This window comes from Schistocerca americana, chromosome X (genome assembly GCF_021461395.2).
Source record: "Schistocerca americana isolate TAMUIC-IGC-003095 chromosome X, iqSchAmer2.1, whole genome shotgun sequence".
In the NCBI taxonomy this organism is placed as follows: domain Eukaryota; kingdom Metazoa; phylum Arthropoda; class Insecta; order Orthoptera; family Acrididae; genus Schistocerca; species Schistocerca americana.
The window spans coordinates 887,266,190-887,280,325 of NC_060130.1; the positions used below are offsets into that span (position 1 = coordinate 887,266,190).

Sequence of the window (14,136 nt, forward strand, 5' to 3'; positions counted from 1 at the left end):
TTTTACTTGTTTCTTTATCTCTGTGTGCATGTAATTTCTTTGAGTAGCATTTCTTCAAAAATTATAAGACACAGAGAAAAGTGCTTTAAGAGCGGAAAGAAATAACATTTTTAAGTTGGCAATGAAGGGGTTTGTTAGGAATGAGTATGATGATATTGATATTGTTATAGAATAGAGGAAGCAGAAATTAATCATAATATTATTGTGTAAGTTAGCTAAAATAGTTATAATATAAGGAGAAAGCTGAGATCGCAAGCTAAATTAAATTGTGTTTTGCTGTGTTTTCTCTTGTTTGCTTCATCATAATAGCTTCCTCCTGTTATTGATAGAGTTATTCATCCAGTGATCATCTCTCAGTGATATAGAATTTGTCGTCATAACACCTTGAATATAAATAACTCAGAATATATATACACATAGAACATGTAAGTATGCTTCTACAGGGATAATGCATGTGATCTTGATGAAGGATTTGCCTGAAATGATTTAGGAAAACCACAGAAAACTTAAATCAGAATGGACAGACAGAGCAAACCTCATCCTCCTGATCATGAGGTTAGTGTCTGAACAACTGCGTTGCCCAGTTTTTTTAATCCCTATTGTATAATGTTCTTCGATTTACGCACAGTTTGCTCCCTATAACTTATAATATAAAACAGTTTTGAACTCCATCACCGCACACACTAAGGACACCCACTGATGACTTCTTTATCACGAACATGCTACTATGCCCCTTGCACTAACTCCAGTCCATCCACAACACTGACTCCAGGCTTGAAAACGTGCAACTGTGCCCCATGCAGAAATTCATGTCCTCCCATCAGCTTTTCAGGCAGATTGAAGGGAGAACATGAAGATATGCTTGGGGCATAGTTGCATGTTCACAACATTGTAAGTTATCTGGAGCAAATCGAGTGTAAATCAAAGAACATTGTACAATAGGCACCAACTGAATGGGGAAGTGCTGTTGTTAAGGATGCTGACCTTGTATTTGGGAGGATGGAGTTTGCTCTGCCCAGCTTTCCTGCTTTAGCTTTTCCATAGTTTCCCTGAATCATTTCAGGAAATTGCTGGGATGGTTCCTTCCTTCCTCCCTCCAGGCCATGGCTGACCACTATCCTATCCCCCTAGAAGTGACAAATCCCATATTGTTGTGACGTCATCTGTGGATGGATAAATAAATATGGAAGGTATTATGATGAAGCAAATGAGAGAAAACATGACAATGTTTAATTTATCTAATTTAGTTTTTTGGACTCAACTTTCTCCTTCAGCAGATGGACTTAAGACATGGGATGCTCAAAAATCTGTTTTAAAAAAAAGTGAAAAAAGTTTTCTCTAATCTCCTAGATTGAGGAGTCTTGTAATGCAGAGTATGTGAACTGAAATACTCAGTCAGTTAGTTAGTCAGTTAATTCCATAGATAACTGACATAGGTTCTTTCAGAAAAATTAAGAACAAGTCAGTTAACAGACTTGTTTATGAGATTTGTGTACATCTATTACTAGAGGCTATGCTCAGTGTTATGCAAAATACGTTAATTTGTTGATTGGTGTATTTTGGAAAGTAGCAGTTATACAAAAAACAAACATTGATAAACTTTGCTGTTTGCAAAAATTTGGCTCAAAGTCTCCCGTCAATATGAAAACAAAAAATTTGGAACAATATGCTCTATTCAATGACACCATATTTGTGTGTTAAGTTAATCATAACTGTTACTCTGTTGTACATACACGAATATTGTAATTTCTTTAAGTGAAGGTGTGTCCAATTGCAAATATGAACTTAAACATTATTTAAAAATTTTAGTGATGGTTTCTGTTGTTGTTTGCTGTTAGGCTGTTGATAAAATATCCATATATTAATATTTTTTTTCCGAAAAATATTGATATATGTTTTCACAATTTTCAGCACATATTTGAAGTTGTTTTTGAAATTGTAGTTGAGCATAGTTTTACTTTCGCTGTGTGGAGAAGTCTTGCTACTTTTTGAGTTTTCATCATGTTCAACCTTTCTCTTTGACTGTGTGAAGCAAGTGTATGTGGCACGAAAGAGGAAGTCCGATTGCACTGGGAGGGGGTGAGAGGAATAACAAGATTCCTGATGTGAAGAAATAGTGCACCAGTTGCATTAAAAACAATTTTTAATGCAACTAATGTGCTGTTTCTACTGATCAGCATTATTCAATAGCGGTTGCTCAAAATGACGAACAAAAATGTAAATGACAAGATTGGTCTTTGTGGTGGACAGAGATGTGCGAAGGAAAATGTTGATGTAATTGGTGCTCGGTGCTACCAACAGAAACTGCAATGTTTAGCTTCCCCATACAATTTTGGCACTACAACTTCTAGGTCGCTGGTGTTGGCAGAAATGAAAAAAACAGGGAAGTCAGCATGAAGTGTTCTGGACAAGTCCGATATGTGACGAAACCAAACAACAGACCCATCGGACACCTTTTATTGCACTACTTACATTCAGTTACCATTGTTAGCAAAGTGTTTGTCACCAAGCATGAATGTGCATTGTTTTTCTTTCAATTCTTGCACTAAGGGGGATAGGCAGGCTGCTAGTTTGTTGATGTACAGAATATCTCATAATAAATCAATACTCAAATATACAGCTGTAAAACTGGCTGTGTATTTACAATGTGAAGTAAATATTTTTATCGGCTGGTATGTCGATATTTTTGCCGTCGATATATTGACGCACTGGATTGTGTACTAACAGGCAGCATGTCAAGACACAGTTGCGGAAATGCCAGGTACCAACATGGAGAGAGTGGTCATGTGGAGCGCAGAAGTCCATCTGCAGATTGATAACTAAAAACACTGGGTCATCCCATTCTCTTTTCACGATCAGAACATGATTTAATTGCACCTGATGATGCAGTTAAAATGCTGCAAAACTGGTTGTGCCTATAAATAAAGGACTTACATCTGAAGTGGTCTGATCTTTTCAAAATGATATATCTAGGTCGTGGCTACCTTGACTACAGAGTCTGCCATTGAAAATATTAGTGTCGGTATATCTGATACAACTATACAATTAAAAAATATTTGGTTGTGGTAGATAAACGTGCAACATATGGTAATAAAATTAAACAATTACTGGGTCGCACCTATTAAGTGAGCACCATGTTCTACTCTGGACTCTATCCAGCTTTTTAAAAAAATGCAATTCTGTACTTATATTGATTGTTTTTATGAGCCCTAACTTAGATTGATGGCCACGTTCTGCATGCATGGTTTTTTAGTTATTATATGCTGTTTCTTTTTTGAGTTTAGTCTTGTTTTTTAACTTAAGTTGCAGGTAAATTTTATTTAGTTATTGAATTAGTCATAATAACTGTTTTTACTATGGACCTGTTAAGACTTAGAACTATTATTTCTCAGCTGAATTCAACATTTTAGCAACACAAAATCCTACATAGAGCAACAGTTCTGATTCTTTATTAATTGCACATGGCTACATCAGAACTCGTTCCAGCAGATATTCAGTGGCTCTCTGCATTCCGGATGACAACAGTTCACATCCCCAAGCGACCATCCAGATTTAGGTTTTCTGTGATCTCGTTAAATTGCTCCAGGGAAATGCCGGAGTGGTTCCTTTGATAAGGGCACAGCCAGTTTTCTTCCCCGTCCTTTTATATAGTCAGAACTTGTACTCCATCTCAAATGACCAAACTGTCGACAGGACGTTAAACCTAATCTTCCTTCTAACTTTCAGTGGCTTTCAGTTTCTCTCCCACTTCACTCCCCTTACCATCTTTAATTCAGTGATCTAAATGATTTATCCTCCTCTTAGAAATCTCTGTTGCATTATATCTCTTTCCCTTTCAGTCGCCGGGTGCGGTGGCCGAGCGGTTCTAGGCGCTTCAGTCCGGAACCGCGCGACTGCTACGGTCGCAGGTTCGAATCCTGCCTCGGGCATGGATGTATGCGATGTCTGATGTCCTTAGATTAGTTAGGTTTAAGTAGTTCTAAGTTCTAGAGGACTGATGACCTCAGATGTTAAGTCCCATGGTGCTCAGAGCCATTTGAACCCTTTCAGTCATAAATTCTTCATCATCTAGAGAAGAAACTTGTAATAATTAAAGTAACAAATTAATTCTCAGGTAATGAACTGCTGTTATTATTTGATTGCACTAGTGAATTTAGTACATTTATTTTAATTATTTCCTACAATTTCTCACAGTAATCACCAAACTCGATATTAAAAGTAGTAGTTTTGGTGGTAAAACATGACTGAATTGTGACACTGAGAAATTTAAATTCTTTTTATGTTAAAATGTTGAGAACATTTTTCCTGGGCATTGCAACCACCTTACTAGATTCTTGTAACCTGTCAACAGTAATGATTAATATCTCGTTATAGGGCAAAGACAGCATTAAAGACTGAGGGCCTACTGAAGCTATTAAATCTTTTGAAGCAAAATGCACCACTATTTCCTCAAGGATGCAAGAGAGGTCTTTTCAAAGCCTTAATTGTTGTGGCACCTGCTGTTGAGTCTGAACACCGTGCGAACTACTGGAATGAGGTAAGTTTTGAGTGTACAGGAGGAACATTTGTCCTATCGATATCAAAGCCAAAGTAAGCAATATCTGATGATTTTTCCATGGTGTAAGATCATAACTGCTTCCATTGTTGCTACTACTCCTGCTGCTGGTGCTGCTGCCAACAATAACAATGCTATTATCACTAACAGCTGTACGTAGTGGCCATAGTTACCATCAACAGTTCAAGAATTCGTCCACTTGAGTTTACTAAGTGAGGTGGCACAGTGGTTGGCACGTTTGACTCCCATTCAGGAGGACTGCAGTTCAAACCCCAGTACGGCCATCCAGATTTAGACTTTCCCTGATTCCCCTGCATTGCTTAAGACAAACACCGTGGTGGTTCCTTTGAAAGTGCGCTGTGGATTTCCTTCCCCAGTCTGAGCTCGTGTTACATCGCTAATGACCTCGTTGTTGATGGGACATGAAACACTAATCTTCGTTCCTCCCTTCTTTCTACGTAAGTTTCATTGAACTGGTTCTGTTCATTGATCAAGTCACGTGGGTAGTTGATTCCTTTGTATTAAAAGACATTATGTCACAGTGTTGTATATCAAACACGCTTATAAAGTACAACATCTGTGTATGGCTGTCTTTCCAGTTTCAGATAACTGCCAATGTCAGATCTTCATAGCAGTTCATTATTTCCTGATATAGATTCTACATTTACACTAGTGTCTCGCTGATCTGCAGTGAACGCCATAGTCTTGTCCATAAGCAGATGTGCTCTATCATCTTTATCTTGCTCAGTTCCAACATCTCTTTTGGTATATCTCATATGAAATAGCAATGTATCATTAATAAATTATGTGTTGTGATCAGAAGCAAGATGTTGCCCATTTGGCACCAAAATGTAGCAGTCAGGAATAGCTGCAGAGAAACAGTAGTGGAACATAAACAGTTCCTGCTTGTCTGGATGTTCTTGAGTCTTCCTTGGGTGTTGTAAGGTTCGTAGACGGCTTGGGGGGAAGGTGTGATGTGGGGAAGCTGCAGACAAAATAAAAGTTATTAATTCATTCGACTTAGTTCCACCATGTAACTGGCTGGAAGTGGCTGTGGACAGATATGAGAATGAACAGAATTGAGTCTAATTAATCCATACAACTTGAACAGTCATTTGAGTGTGTTTCTGCCTTCATATAATGTTCTGGCATTGAAGTGGCAGGCGTAGCAATGGCTAGAGGTGCAAGGATGCAAGCTGCTTACGCAGTGGAATGCCGACTCAGCTCACTGACGTGATGGTGGTGTCCAGATACTGCACGTGGCACAGCACATGGTGTGGCAGTAATTTCTTGTACTTCGCAGCATCGCAGCGGCACGGCATTGGTGTTTCCCAGAGTTGAAATCTGGATTTATGGTGAATTCAGAGGCGAGCTGCTGGCAGATTGTTGGCTGTCGCAGATGGGCGGAGGACCATTATTTGCGTCCTGGTGATGACATAGTGATGGAGAGTACTCCGGTTGACACAGACTGGGTGTCGCACACTGCCCAGCTCTTCGAATACTGGTGGGCTGAGCGTCTAGTCATAACTTTACTATGATTTATGTGACTGCATTCCTATATGATCTGTGAAGTCAGATTCAATGTAATGCTCTCTCCATCAGATTGGCAACTACGAAAATATGATTAATAATGAATGAACCCATATAGACCATCTGAACAAAAACTCACACTACTGTTCTGTAGAACAGAACCTGTGAAATACTGAATAATAAGATATGACAGTTTTAAAGTACTGCTTTCAAAACCCTAAAAGTAATACAAGTCACAGAATTGCCAGTGCTCAGTCTTCTAGAAAACTGCATACAATTACAGTGCACAAGAAAAATTACTGTATGGCACTGGATTGTCACCAGGAGGTTCTGACTCGTTAGGTGATTTTGCACAGTACTGTTGTCCAGTCTCCTTTTCCAGAGCACTTGTGTATTTTTTATTTTCCATTTATCTCAATATGTCGTGGCGTGAAGTTTGAATTGTTCATATGTAGTAAAATTCAGTCTGTAGTCTACAAAGTCTGTTACATAATGATATTATGGCATCTCTACAACAGTCAGTTGTTTCCTTCCGCTTGTGACTTATGTACTATTGTCGTATCTGTTGTTAATTTGTGTATAAATGATATTTGGTAAGTATTATGCATAGCAAATTACATCATGTATTGTTGTTCTGGTGAGGATTTTGTGTGTGTGTGGGGGGGGGGGGCACTCAGTGTTCTGACACATTTTTTTTGTTATAATTGATTTATTGCGTGGGGGGGGGGGGGGGGGGGCTGCGTGCGTGCATGTGTTTGTGTCTGTGTTACAGGGCACTAAGCGCTGTGATGAACTTTTTTGTTATAATAAATTCATTTTGTCTGTCTCATGATTGTAAAAGTTTTTTTTTAACTAATGAAGTGAATGTTTCTTGTGCAGGTTCCAAAGCCGCTTTGTGATCGTTTTCAGGCTGTTGTCAATCGTGAGACCCTACGCAGAATGTATCATCAAGAATCTGTGAAGATGGAAATTATGGATATTATTGAAAGTTTTATAGGTACTACACAATCTTTTAAACATATTTGCTGTTTAAATCAAGAGATTGTACTTGTCTTCTTGAAGTTTTTTTTTTTTTTTTAAATTGTGATTTGACCTCCTTAACTCATCTTTTGTGTGTTATATCTGGTATATAGTGTTCATTTTAATTGAAGCACAGCATCGTGATGTTCTATGAGTGTTCCATTGATATTATTGAAGGATGAAAATCTTAGTAAATCTTCGAGCTGTCTCCTATCCCTTAGAATGCCCAATGGAGGTCAGTTGACTTCTAAGACTTTTATTGCTATGCAACAATATTTTGTATTTATTGTCTTTAATATTGCTTTTCTTATTTTCTTCGTGTATAATAATTATGTGCACCCTCAGGCATGGGTGGGTGTGTTTGTTCTTAGGATAATTTAGGTTAAGTAGTGTGTAATCTTAGGGGACTGATGACCTTAGCAGTTAAGTCCCATAAGATTTCACACACATTTGAACATTTTTGAACAATTTTATTTGTACCTTCTCAACTGTATTTTTATGTCGCATAAAACTGTTTTAGAGCTACATAACATTGTGTACTTTCCAGTATTTTGTTTTTTACATCATATAACAACATGACAAATGTTGTTATCATGGAATTACTTAGCTCTTCACTAATTATACTTATATCCTGTAACAAATAAGTAGTGTTTAACTATACACATCTATATGGAGAATTCTGTTATCTTTTTGCTTAGACGAATTGGAGGCAAATTTTTTACATTTACATCTATAGTTTTGTTTTTCTTGCACACTTCAATTTTGCAAGTTTTTCATTTAGCACCTTTAGATGATCCTTCTTCTCTGTTTAGCAGACAAAATAGATGAAGTATGGAATTGTTGAGGATGAGAATTCCTGATTGGTAGCACTAATTCGTCTACAGCTTTCATTATAAAAGACAGTTGACAAATGGTAGAACCTGTTATCAACCTGTACATGGTGTGGGCATTGATCATAACCAGATGTAGAATTTTATAGAAAAAATAGACAGGGCAGGGCCTCGTTGTGGCTGTTATGCTATATATTTTTGTGAGTTTTGATTTACCACATCTAGACCAAATTAGGTGTTTCTGAAATTGTCTTTTTTGCAGCCTCATTGCTTGTTACACTGGAATGCAAAGAACTAAGAATAAGCACATTTTCCCTTGGTAAGATACTAGAGGAATGACATTAACCTTGTAAATAACACCTGAATGAAGTACAGCTTGTCCTTTTCTCACAGATGGAGGCACTTCCCTTCTACTGCTGTTCAGAGTATCAACAATGTTTGTATCCCATTTTTCAGCTCTTTTGCCAGCTTGAGAGAAATGAAGAAGCTGTCTGGTGTAACTTTCCTCCACTTTTGTTAGTAAGGTTACATGAAGTGTAGTGTAATATGTTCTAGTAGATTAGTATCCACAGGTTTCATTTCACATTTTCCCAAGTAAGTAAAACCATTCAGAACATATTTAACTTTAGTGTCTGTGAGCAGCCAATGCTTTATTTTCAGTTTCAGAAATGCTGAGATTGGGACAGCAATTCCTTATAGTTAACAGTTGAACTGTTAGTGACAACAAACAGTGCAAAACTGTTATACGCAACATTGTATGAAGGTCATCATTGTTGGCTAATGAAAGCACCAAGTAAACAGGTAAAATGCATTTCTGTGAGAAGTGGTAAATTGACCGCCATCGGGAATCAATGGTAAATGTGTAATTAGCTTAAAAAATTTTAGTTACAAAACAAAACAATTAAGGCAATTAAACAAGCTCTAAAATAAATAAAAGTCGTAAAATCACTATTTTAAACACTGAAGAAATTCACATCTCAAAATAAAAAATGCTCAGTATCTCTGCCAGGCATTCTGGTGTTAAGTGGTAATCAGTCTGTTCAGAGGGCTTCGTTTGTGAGAAACAAAAAGTAATTGGAAAATTCTTGATTCCTGGTACATCACTTTCAGCTGATAGAGACAAAGTATGCTGAACAGCAAATTTGGTGAGAAACATCATAGTTCTTGCATAATTGTTAACTTTGAATAATTATGATCTTACCAGTATCAACCACAAAATGCCAGGTTAGTAAAACAATACATCGGCAGGACAAGAGCGATGTTTTATTTAGGACAATGAAACCTTCCACCAGTGCAACACAATACATCGGCAGGACAAGAGCGATGTTTTATTTAGGACAATGAAACCTTCCACCAGTGCAACACCAGATGCAAGTGTATGTGTTTCACATGAGCCTCAAAACAGATGTCAGTCCACACGAGAATAATGTATCACTTTTGCATTATAATGTACAGGGTTTAGGAAACAAAATAAATGCTTTTGAATCATTTATCACAGAACTATCTTCGCATGTAGTAATAGCTACAGAACAGCAGAAAACAGTGGACAGCATTCAATATTGCAAATCAGAGGGCTACAACCTAGCTACGTTCTACTGCAGAACACACAATAAGGGTGGTGATGTTGCTATCTACTCAAGAAAATGTAAGTTCACAGCCACCACGAAAAAAGTGCTTTGGGGGAACCATTTCTGTGTTGACAAAGATTTCGAAATTGCAATTCTTAAAATCACATTTTGCACTGTTCCTTTCTATGTCATAGGTTTATATAGATCCTCCTGTGGAAATTTTAATGCTTTACTGAAATAACTTAATGGAATTTTAAGTAAAATAATGTCACATTATAGAAGTGTAAATCTTGCCATACTGGGAGATCTGAACATCAACACTTTACATGAGGGTCAGGAAAGCAAACTTTTTACAGATTGTATCCTGTCTTATGGGGCTAAAGATCTTCTTGGACTAATACCCACCAGAATAGCTAACACACACAGTATTTCAATTGATCATGTTATCACAAATTATGACCACATCAGCTCAACAGATGTCATAAATGGTCACCTCTCAGATCATTTAGTCCAAACACTAGTGCTAAAATGTAATACCAAATTCAAACCAAGAAAAATGTATGAGCACAGGTGAATATTATCTACAAACAACATTGCTACACTAAGACATAGTTTAAACCAGGAATCATGGGATTCAGTTATGACTACCGTTGGGGTCAACATGCTCACAGAAATTATAACTGAGCACTTAAATAGAGCCATGCCATTAAAAAAAGAGAGTATCCAGAAAAATCAACACAAAAAACTCTGCAAGCAGTACAAAAATAAGTACCGCAAAGAAGTCAGGAGATTAAAATCAGAAAGGATCAGCCAACAGATATGAGGCTAAGATGATGTTTCAAAGACTTGTTGCCCAATTTTAAATAAAGTCAGAAACAATGAAACATAAACTAAAATTAATAATGTACAATTACCTGTGAATAATGAAGATATCACTGATCCTCTTCTAGTCAGCAATATTTTTAATAATTACTTCATACATACTGTCAAAAATGATGTCTCTATGAAACAGGATATACAGCACTCATTTGAATCCAGTAACAAACAGAACTGCAGTACATTACTTGCAGTAAGCACATATGACATTCTGCAGCTTATTGATAACCTCAGAAACAAAAAATCAGCAGGATTAGATGAAATTTCTCCATATTTATTGAACTAATGAGACCACTAGTTCATCTTACTAAACTGTGTTCTCGAAGACTGTGTATTCCCTGATAAGTTGAAACTGTCTGTAGTGAAACAAAGACACAAAAGGGGGGGGGGGGGGGGGGGGGGGGAATAAAGCATGTACAGAATTACAGACCCATTGCCCTAATCTCAACTTTCAGCAAACTGGTAGAGAAAATAATAATAAAAAAAATCTCAAACATTACAACAATGCTGACATGTTAAGTGATTTCCAGCATGGTTTCAGGAGAAATCGAAGTACACGTCAGCAGCAGTACAATTTCTTCATCGTGTGCTTGAAGAAATAAATGAAAAATCCCAAGCAGCAGGAGTATTCCTGGAACTCTCAAAGGCTTTTGATAGATTACATCATGACGTGCTCTTATCAAAAATTGCTAGAAACATATTTAGAGGGTAGACAATAGTGCATGGAGATTATGTACTCTAATGGAGAAATACTGGAAAGGGGAAGGTCAAGTATAAGAAATATACATTTTGGTGTTCCTCAGGGATCCATTTTAGGTCCTGTCCTATTCATACCCTATGTAAATGATTTCCCAAGCTCTCTTGACAATAAGCAATTGAACACTATTTATGCAGTAGATACATTTGGTGTCTGCTATGCAGACAGTGAACCCAGCCTAGTTGAAGAGATACATAACTTTATTGAAAAGGTGAAAGCTCACTTTGAAAGAGAGAACCTAAAAGTAAACGTAAAAAAATTCATATTCTTGAGGGGAAAAAAAACCATGTTTCACAAAGCGCCTAGTATCTAGCACACATTGGCCTATCAACTATTCATATGATTTTGAAATGCATCTCTGTTGGTTTTTTAATATTTTTGAACACATTCTAAGTTGATTTTTGAATGCATACATAATGGGCATGATGTGTCTGCCAGGGGAATCCCCATTGCATCTAGAAATAAACTTATCTGCAGACAAAAGGGGACGGGGCTATACGAGCTGAGTGGAATAAAGCTGAACGGGTGAATGCCAGCTGTTGTTTATGTGGTTGACTGGTTTGCAAGTGATCAACATTGTTATAATTACTAGTGAAATCCATAGATTCGACTACCAGAATGAAAATAAACTACTTACAGGAATGCTGGGTAAGAAAGGTTACGTATTATATTCTCGGTGTATCCAAGAAAATGAAATTTTGATAGAAAATTTTTGGCCAGACTGCTACACTATTAAGGGCCAGTTGTACAGTCCCTGGCTAGCAGCCACTTAAGTTCTGTTCTGGGAGCAGCACAGAAAGTGCATTGTGTGAACACGTAATAATGCCTAACCAGAAAATAAATTCGGGATAACCTAACCGTTGATTGTGGCAGGGTTAATGAACTTAAACGGTGAATACATCCATACTCCGCAAGCCACTTGACAGTGTGTGGCGGAGAGTACCTTGAGTACATCTATTGGTTCTCCCTCCTATTCCAGTCTCATATTATTCGTGGAAAGAAAGATTGTTGGTATGCCTCTGTGTGGGCTCTAATCTCACTGATTTTATCCTCATGGTCTCTTCATGAGATATACATAGGAGGGAGCAATAGACTGCTTGGCTCCTCAGTGAAGGTATGTTCTCGAAACTTCAACAAAAGCCCGCACCGAGCTACTGAGCATCTCTCCTGCAGAGTCTTCCATGGAGTTTAGCTATCATCTCCGTAATGCTTTCGCGATTATTAAATGATCCTGTATCGAAGCGCTGGTCTCTGTTTAATCTTCTCTATCTCTTCTAACAACCCTATCTGGTACGGATCCCACGCCAGTGAGCAGTATTCAAGCAGAGGACGAACAAGTGTACTGTAACCTACTTCCTTTGTGTTTGGACTGCATTTCCTTAGGATTCTTCCAATGAATCTCAGTCTGGCATCTGCTTTACCTACAATTAATTTTACATGGTCATTCCATTTTAAATCACTCCTAATGCCTACTCCCAGATAATTTATGGAATTAACTGCTTCCAGTTGCTGACCTGCTATATTGTAGCTAAGTGATAAAGGATAAAGAATAAGTTTTGACACTGGCAGGAATAGTTACAGAATTTGTGATGACAAGATTGTTTGTTAGAATGAGGAAGGAGAAGAAACGGGGACATCACACCAATTATGGAAGAATGTAACGATTCCAAATTTAAATAAAAATTTCGTACTACTAATATTCGATCTCATGCTTCAGAAGCTGGAGCATATGAATGAAATGTGAAACTATTTCCTAACATAAAACTTTTTGCTTGTAGTAGGCCTAATAGGCATATGATATTGGTACTTCATGGATTACATTCTGTCGTTTTATAAAAATTACCATTTGTGCCAAAACAGTCTTGTTTATTTGGTGTGTGTTGCAATTGCTGCAACATTAGGCAGCTTATTTCAGTTTATCTAGCAGATAGTGACAAAATACACGTAATCAGATCTTGAAACCCCAACAGTCTTGGGTACTATTTGTATTAACAGGTTTTTCAGTATTAGACAACTACATTTTGTTTTTTCATGTAGCAAAACATTTGATGAACTTGTATGAGGTAATAGATTCTTTCCCAGAAAGGAAGCATGCCATGTAAAACTGTAGCAAGATTAGCGAGAAAAAATGCTAGGACTTAAGAATTGAAGAAATGTATACTGTCTTGCTCGTCTCTTGTCTTAACTAGTTTTATGTATCCTATATTTAATTTTATGTCACACAAAACAGCAAGTTATTAGCTAATAGGCAATAAAGAGTGCAAATTTCCTGAAGAGTTCTTGTTCAGTTATAGATAATCCCATTCAGTATTAACTGCAAATTTTTTTTAAAGAGGGGCAGGATGTCAAACTGGCCGACTGGGAGCAGGAGAGGCACCATAGGACATTTTAATTTTCACTGACCTGAATATAGTTTGATGGCATCCATTACATGTTTGAGTTTGACGGAGCGAAATACAGTGACATGCGATAGAAGAACGCTGTGTGAAGGTGTGACACTTCATTTTGGCACCCTTGAGACCAAATAACATGTCTTACTTTTCCTCGAATACATATGTTTTATTTATCAGACCCTTCAGAAAAATGATTTCGTTAAATTTTCGGTGTCCTACCTCAAACACTGGAGGGAGGGGGGCCGTCACTATCTAGTATTGCCCTGGTTTGGAAATATCATAGATCCGGGGCTGATGCACAGAACAGTCTGAGTTTTAGTGAGGAGGTGTGTAGTCTCCATGTGACCCGTGTTTACATTTAGTGCTTTTGCTGTTTCCTCTTCATTTATTGCTCTCATGTCAAATGAAAACAAAACGGATTTCTCGGATTTCTGTGGCCGGGAGCTATCAAGTGAATTAAAATACATTCACATAATTACAGAAGGCTAAAATATGTTACTAGTTTCAGATTTTATTCCGTTTCCACCTTTCTGACAGTCAAGAATTAATCGCCTTGCAGAACAATTAAGTTATTTTTGTCGGTTTGCACAAAAAAATTTACTTTTAG

The 14,136-nt window shown here is 37.3% G+C and overlaps 1 protein-coding gene across 3 annotated transcripts in view; it reads left to right on the forward strand.

The window, feature by feature from the left end:
* Positions 1-14,136, forward strand: part of LOC124554892 (exportin-4-like) — a 231,368-nt gene that overhangs the window by 179,142 nt on the left and 38,090 nt on the right. For all 3 annotated transcript variants that reach the window (XM_047128568.1, XM_047128569.1, XM_047128570.1), the window contains 2 exons: positions 4,375-4,537; positions 6,965-7,082. In XM_047128568.1, the coding sequence (XP_046984524.1) occupies positions 4,375-4,537; positions 6,965-7,082 (281 nt within the window). The remainder of the gene's footprint in view (positions 1-4,374; positions 4,538-6,964; positions 7,083-14,136) is intronic.